Raw genomic sequence first — 8,298 nt, 5'->3', positions numbered from 1 at the left:
TGTCGTCTCTGTGCCGTCTCTGTGTCGTCTCTGTGCCGTCTCTGTGTCGTGTCTGTGTCGTCTCTGTGTCGTCTCTGTGCCGTCTCTGTGTCGTCTCTGTGTCGTCTCTGTGTCGACTCTGTGTCGACACAGAGACGACACAGAGAGTCGTCTCTGTGTCGTCACTGTGTCTGTGTCGTCTCTGTGTTATCTCTGTGTCGTCTCTGTGTCGTCTCTGTGTCGTCTCTGTGTCGTCTATGTGTCACCGTCTCTATGTCGTCTCTGTGTCGTCTCTGTGCCGTCTCTGTGTCGTCACTGTCTCTGTGTCGTCTCTGTGTCGTCTCTCTGTGTCGTCACTGTGTCGTCACAGTGTCGACACAGAGACGACACAGAGTCGTCTCTGTGTCTGTGTCGTCTCTGTGCCGTCTCTGCTTCGTCTCTGTGTCGTCTATGTGTCTTCTGTCTGTGTCGTGTCTGTGTCGACACAGAGACGACACAGAGACGACACAGAGAGTCGTCTCTGTGCCATCTCTGTGTCAGTGTCGTCTCTGTGTCGTCACCTCTGTGTCTTCTCTGTGTCGTCTCTCGGCCGTCTCGGTGTCGTCTCTGGGTCGTCTCTGTGTCGTCTCTCTGTGTCGGCTCGGTGTCGACACCGAGACGACACAGAGTCGTATCTGTGTCGTCTCTGTGTCTCTGTCTCTGTGTCGTCTCTGTGTCGTCGTCTCTGTTTCGTCTCTGTGTCGTCTCTGTGTCGTCTCTGTGTCGTCGTCTCTGTGTCGTCTCTGTGTCGTCTCTGTGTCGTCTCTGTGTCGCCTCTGTGTCGTCTCTCTGTGTCGTCTCGGTGGCGACACCGAGACGACACAGAAACGACACAGAGACGACACAGAGATGACACAGAGTCGTCTCGGTGTCTGTTTAGTCTCTTTGTCGTCTCTTTGTCGTCGTCTCTTTGGCGTCTTTGTGTCGTCTCTGTGTCGTCTCTGTGTCGTCTTTATTTGTCCTCTCTGTGTAGACACAGAGACGACACAGAGATGACACAGAGTCGTCTCTACGTCCTCTCTGTGTCTGTGTCGTCTCTGTGTCGTCTCGGTGTCTGTGTCGTCTCTGTGTCGTCGTCTCTGTGTCTGTGTCGTCTCTGTGTCACAGAAACGACACAGAGACGACACAGAGAGTCGTCTCTGTGTCGTCTTGGTTTCGTATCTGTGTTGTCTCTGTGTCGTCTCTGTGTCGTCTCTGTGTCATCGTCTCTGTGTCGTCTCTGTACCGTCTCTGTGTCGTCTCTGTGTCGCCTCTGTGTCGTCTCTCTGTGTCGACACAGAGACGACACAGAAACGACACAGAGACGACACAGAGATGACACAGAGTCGTCTCTGCGTCTGTGTCGTCTCTGTTTCGTCTCTGTGTCGTCGTCTCTTTGTCGTCTCTGTGTCGTCTCTGTGTCGTCTCTGTCTCGCCTCTGTGTCGTCTCTCTGGGTCGTCTCTGTGTCGACACAGAGACGACACAGAAACGACACAGAGACGACACAGAGATGACACAGAGTCGTCTCTGTGTCTGTTTCGTCTCGTTGTCGTGTCTGTGTCGTCTCTGTTTCGTCGTCTCTGTGTCGTCTCTGGTCCGTCTTTGTGTCGTCTCTCTGTGTCGTCTCTGTGTAGACACAGAGATGACACAGAGTCGTCTCTACGTCCTCTCTGTGTCTTTGTCGTCTCTGTGTCTGTGTCGTCTCTTTGTCGTCTCTGTATCGTCTCTGTGTCGTCGTCTCTGTGTCGTCTCTGTGTCTGTGTCGTCTCTGTGTCACAGAAACGACACAGAGACGACACAGAGAGTCGTCTCTGTGTCATCTCTGTGTCTGTGTCGTCTCTTGGTCGTGTCTGTGTTGTCTCTGTGTCGTCTCTGTGTCGTCTCTTTGTCGTCTCTGTGTCGACACAGTGACGACACAGAGAGTCGTCTCTGTGTCGTCACTGTGTCATCTTTGTGTCGTCTCTGTGTCGTCTCTCTGTCTGTGTCGTCTCTGTGTCGTTTCTGTGTCGTCTCTGTGCCGTCTCTGTGTCCTTTCTGTGTCCTCTCTGTGTCGTCTCTGTGTCGTCTCTCTGTGTCGTTTCTGTGTCGACACAGAGACGACACAGAGTCGTCTCTGTCTGTGTAGTCTCTGTCTGTCTCTGTCTCTGTCTGAGTCGTCTCTATCTGTGAGAGACGACACAGAGACGAAACAGAGACGGCGCAGAGACGCCACAGAGCCGACGACACAGAGACGACACAGAGATGACACAGAAACGACACAGAGACGGCAGAGAGACGACACAGAGACTACACAGACACAGAGACGACACAGACACAGATACGACACAGAGTATCTGTGTCGTCTCTGTGTCGACACAGAGACGACACAGAGAAATCACACAGAGACGACACAGAGACGGCACAGAGACGACACAGAGAAGACAGAGAGACGACGACATAGAGACGACACAGAGACGCCACAGAGACGACAAAGAGACGACACAGAGACGACGACACAGAGACGACACATAGACGATACAGAGACGATACAGACACAGAGACGACACAGAGACGACTCTCTGTGTCATGTCTGTGTCTGTGTCGTCTCTGTGTCACAGAAACGACACAGAGACGACACAGAGAGTCGTCTCTGTGTCGTCTCTGTGTCTGTATAGTCTCTGTGTCGTCTCTGTGTCGTCGTCTCTGTGTCGTCTCTGTGCCGTCTCTGTGTCGTCTCTGTGTCGTCGTCTATCTGTCTTCTATGTGTCGTCTCTGTGCCGTCTCTGTGTCGTCTCTGTGTTGTTTCTCTGTGTCGTCTCTGTGTCGTCTCTGTGTCTGTGTCGTCTCTGTGTCGTCGTCTCGGTGTCGTCTCTGTGCCGTCTCTGTTTCGTCTCGGTGTCGTCTCTGTGTCGTCTCTGTGTCTGTGTGGTGTCTGTGTCTGTGTCGTCTCTGTGTCATCTCTGTGTCGTCTCTCTGTGTCGTCTCTGTTTCGAGACAGCAACGACACAGAGACGACACAGAGTCTTCTCTGTGTCTGTGTCATCTCTTTGGCGTCGCTGTGTCGTCTCTGTGTCACAGAGACGACACAGAGAGTCGTCTCTGTGTCGTCTCTGTGTCTGTGTCGTCTCTGTGTCGTCTCTGTGGCGTGGCTGTGTAGTCGCGGTGGCGTCTCTGGGTCGTCGTCTCTGTGTCGTCTCGGTGTCGTCTCTGTGTCGTCTCTGTGTCTGTGTCGTCTCTGTGTCGTCTCTGTGTCGTCGGCTCTGTGTCGTCTCTGTGCCGTCTCTGTGTCGTCTCTCTGTATCGTCTCTGTGTCACAGAGACGATACAGAGAGTCGTCTCTGTGTCGTCTCTGTTTCTGTGTTGTCTCTTTGTCGTCTCTGTGTCGTCTCTGTGTCGTCTCTGTGTCGTCTCTGTGTCGTCTCTGTGTTTATTTTACTTCTGTTCCTATATGTTTTTAGTTGTTGGAGTTGAAGGTCCTTCATCTAGTGATGCCAAAATACTCATGGAAACTTTCAATGCATCGGAACCTGAAGCAAAAACTCTAAACAGTCAGGATGAAGATTTTAACAATGGCTTACAGAGGAAACAGCACAGAAAGTACGAAAATTATCCAAAAATATATATAGGAGAAAGACCTTTTAGTTGTGTTGTATGTGCAAAGACCTTTTATAAAAAGAAAGATTTAATTAATCATAAAAGAGTACATACAGGTGATAAACCATTTATATGTGATAAATGTAACAAGAGCTTTTCTTTATCAGGTACTTTGAATAGGCATCAGAAAGTTCATACTGGGGAGAAACCACTCAAGTGTGATGTGTGTGAAAAGAGCTTTTTTCAGAAGAGTGATTTGATTAAGCATAAAAGAGTACATACAGGTGAGAAGCCGTTTAAATGTAATGTATGTGACAAGAGCTTTTCTGAATCAAACACTCTGAAGAGGCATCAAAAAGTGCACACTGGTGAGAAACTGTTTAAGTGTGATATATGTTATAATTTCATCTCTCGAGCGGACAAATTCAATCATTACCTAAGAGTTCATACTGATGATAAACTATTTTTGAATCAAATAAATTGAACAGGCATCAAAGTGTACATACAGGACAGAAACTGTTTGAATGCGATGTTTGCAAGATATTATTTTTATGTAAGAAAAGTCTGAATAATCACCTCACTTGGCATTCTAGTGAAAAGCCTGCTAATTTATAGTTTACAGTAAAACTTCTTGTAAAATATTCACAGACAGAAAACGGGTTGATAAAGAGTTAAAGATGTGTTAAAATTCCAGAATTTCTACCCTAACCAGTCTTAAAGTCACTGAAGATTCCAAATAAGAGAGCTCTTGATCCCCTGAAAAAGGAACAACTTTTGTTTTGTGATTAGTTTATTAAGGGTCCAATCTACTCTTGTTTTTCTACTTTATTATTTTTGTTTGTTTGTCTGTTTTTCTCTTGTGCGCAATTAACATAAATAAACATAATGAAAAAGTGAGCTTAATTCTGCTTAAGGTATTAGGAAGGAAGGCTTGTGGGCCATCTAAAGGCGGTGCTAGACGCACCTTTTGCCTATGATATACCATTAGAAGTGCTTGATTATAGAAACCTTAAAGCATGTGGAAAGTAGTTTAGAATTTGATTTGATTAATGTTCTGTTCGTTTGCGAATTTCCTCTTTCCAAAATTCTAAATTCCTTTCAACTTTATAAGACTTTTCAGGCCCCTGTTGTTATAAAGAATTCCCTTACTGCTAGTTGTAAGCAGACATATTCTGTAATTACCAATGGAGAACCTTATATTCGAATAGGAGGAGATGAATCAAGCTTTTAATACTAGACGAAGGTTTCGTCTCATCTTGTTTTTACATAAAGTCAAAAATTATTTGTAAAAGACGCTTTATCATACATAAATTTCCGTCATCTAACTCCTGGAAGGGATAAGTCCTTTTAATATCCCAATTTCACAATTGAAAGAGTTGAGCAGAGGTATTTCTAATATGGCTGTAGAAAAGAAAATTGTTACCACTGGCATTTTAATTATGACTTTGATTATTATCGCCTTATTTACCTTTGTAGGTTTTCTAAGCTGGAGATTAAAACAAATTTGGAATAAATTGCTTTCTGAAAGAGCATCAAATTTGTCCTTAAACTAACCACAATTGATTAAAAGTTTCTTATGCTCATTATTTGCATAAAAAAAGATAAGAAAATCGCTTCCACTTCAATTAATAACGGTTGTCGGATTTAGGCTCTTATCAGGCTATCAATTAAATATTTTTCGTCTGTAAGTGAGATTCAACATCCCATAAAAATGCTATAAAGGCACATATTGCTGTCATAAAGGGAAATGTAATCATTTGTTCTTACTTTCTATTTAACTTATAATGATGTTATTGAAGCCGGAAGAGTTTGATAAAAAAAAAAATATACAGAGACCCTTCATAAATATTTTTTTAAACTGTTCAACTGCTATGGCAACTTAACCTCTCAAGTTGTAATATGTTTAAATGTTATGTCATTTATTTTGAAATGTATGTTAGTGATATTTATTTAAGCGTATATTATTTGTGATCATGTAACCTTTTGTTGTGATTTATTCGACAGGTTAAGTGAAATAGTAGTAATATTTTTCACCTTGGCTATAGAAGGATATCAAAAATGAAAATTTTATCTATTAATCAATTATTGTTAATTAATTTTCTTTATACGCAAGCTGAATAGAAAAGAGCGGAATTGTAAGAATTTCTTGATATTGCATGTATAACTTGTTTACTAAGAGACTAAATCTCTTCTTGGTATCGCTTAGGAAGTGTTTTTGTTTGTATGATTTAAAAACAAGATTATAGACAAGGAAGAAAAAGGATTTTGAAAGGAGTAGTTGGTTTTGGGACCTGGTGGTGTTGATTGCATGGCTTAGATGTGAGTACAAATAAATTGTTCCTTTTGAGTTTCATAATGTAAATTTACCTTGTTTCTACAGCGTGACATTGAGTCACGCTGTAATAATTTAAATATTATGGAACATTTTGTTTGCTCACATATTAGTTATTAGTTAGTTTATATTAATATCATAAAATTCTTATTTCAGTATGAAGATTATGCAAAGATTGTACTTATATTACAAGTTATAAATTTCTTTTGATTTTCCTTTTTAAACGATACATTGAAAACCAAAAATTGTAATTCTTTTCAAAATAAAACCTTTGCTCTTTTTTTTTTAACTCCTGTGTTGTGCTCACTTTATTTCAAGTCTTAGGTACTGGTTATTTTAGCACTTCTTCTTACATTTATTTGTCTTTTATATATTTATCAACCGGCAGAGTTTGAAGTCTGCACGCTACCCTAACTCTTATTAATTCTCCAGACTCTGTTTAAACCGTTTACATGACGTAACAAACTCATGTAAGTAAAATGTAAACAATACAACCTACGTCTTAAAAAAGCTCCTCATTTGTTTAGGTGGACCGTATAAATGTATTTTAAAAATACATATTTACAAATACACGCTTAACTCTTCTAATATCCATGAACTGACGCCACTGAGTCAGTGAGTTGAGAGCCTTAGTATTGAAGTATACAAATAATATGGAATGCTTAATGGAATCAAGAAATCTGTAAGAAAAATTTCATATCGGCATACTTTAATTGTTTACTTTAGTTCAAAATGTAGATTCATTTTTTTTCTTGGATAAAATTACTGGTTTCGTTGTTGTTGGATTTTTATCCAAAACCTTTTGGCCCCCTTCTCTTAAATAAAAATGATAAAATACAGGAGCATGACGGTGTATGAAGCAATTCAAAGTTCTAAAATAATCTTTGTAACAAGGAATTTCAATAATAAATTTCAAACCAGTCGATTTTTAGATGGCCCTTGTCACTGAAGCATTTTTGTATACACCATGGCCCCCTTGGTTCAAGAACTAGCTTGGGTAAGTTGTTCCAAGCCGCTTGGAATGAAAATTTGGTCTTCGTTGGGGGAACAGATATTTTTCTTTTGAATTAGCTATTGTGTGTTTGGGTTCCCTAGCTCCAGGGACTTAGTAATATAAGCTTAAAGTTGATACAAAAACAGTGTTCATTTTCAGGCCACTTTAACTTCTAAAACGGGATCACCCATATAATACACTTTGCTTGGACACTTGCAATCAACTAATATATCGAGTGAGGTGGAATGTATACAAATGTCGGATAAAAAAAAATTGACAAACATAAAAAAAAAAAAACTCAAACCAAAAAGTCAGCCAAAACAACCCTTGAATTTCTTAATTGTCTTTGTAGACCATAAGTTCATACGCATACAATTTTCCAAAATTTTAACCCTACACAGGCATTTGTTGTAAAAAAACAAATCTGTACTTTTCGAGCTTGGACTGCCATCTTGCTGTAAAAAAATACTGCTTTTATCAACATCTTTCGTTGGGGCTGAAAGATGGCAGTCGATTGATACCTTCGGGGAGCTGCTGTGTGACATGTGGCCTAAACAGTGAGTCACCAAACCAAGCGATAAGAAAAACGAATAAAAAGGTATTCAATTTCTAAGCTAGAAACTGGAAACAAAACGAAAAGGTGGGAGATTCCTTGCATGTCATATGCGTATAAAATATATACCGTTTAGAATTACTGTAGTTGAAATTCACGAAATAAGCAAGAATTTGGATCAGTAGCAAGATAAACTTCCTCCTGTTGTAAAAATACAACATCTGACGATCGTGGCTCAAAATTATGAAACAAACAACTAAATAAGAAAATAAAAAGGGTGAAGAAAACAATATAATTTTACATCAGCTATTATGTAGGAGGAGTCCCTCCTACATAGTAGCTCAAAGCACCCCTCAGGAATGGTGGATCATTGAGTAGACAGGGTGTTTCATATGTCTAATTTTTGTTTTCTTTCTAGATGGCGGAATCTTACGACAGACTAAGAAAACGAGCTCAAAATCGCCGAATTGACGCAGAAGAGGCGGCCAAGTATATTTTTGACATTCGAGAAGACATGTTGTCTGATTTGTCCGGCGATGATGATGACAATGATCCAGACTTCCTGTCTCCAGAAGATCTTATCGATGATCCTGATGCAGACTTGTTGCCTCTACTGGACAATCTCCACTTCTTCTTGGAACAGGATGACGTGGAGGCTAACACTGAGCCCAGTGACGATGACTCGGGGGAAACTCCACCCTCCAGTCAGCAACAGCAACCGGTAACAACAAGTACTGGAAAATCAAAGAAGAAATCGAACGTCCAAGAAAAATTCGACTGGAGAAAAGCAGAGATAGAAAAAGTTGATCTGTCTTGGAAAGGAGAGCCTCGCCAAGTTCCGGGCATCT

At 41.4% G+C, this 8,298-nt stretch overlaps 1 protein-coding gene across 1 annotated transcript; it reads left to right on the top strand.

The window, feature by feature from the left end:
- Nucleotides 1-3,435: 3,435 nt before the first annotated feature.
- Nucleotides 3,436-4,341, top strand: LOC148938474 (uncharacterized; the record flags this gene model as incomplete). The annotated part of the gene is made up of 1 exon (XM_089107767.1): nucleotides 3,436-4,341. A coding segment is annotated over one exon (620 nt), but the record flags the coding sequence as incomplete, so codon positions are not given.
- Between the last annotated feature and the right edge of the window lie 3,957 nt (nucleotides 4,342-8,298).

This window comes from Artemia sp. Qi Xiang Cuo, unplaced genomic scaffold (genome assembly GCF_049724085.1).
Source record: "Artemia sp. Qi Xiang Cuo unplaced genomic scaffold, ASM4972408v1 HiC_scaffold_3231, whole genome shotgun sequence".
Taxonomy (NCBI): domain Eukaryota; kingdom Metazoa; phylum Arthropoda; class Branchiopoda; order Anostraca; family Artemiidae; genus Artemia; species Artemia sp. Qi Xiang Cuo.
Note: the sequence above shows the minus strand (reverse complement) of the source record. Positions and strands in the feature narration are given on the sequence as shown.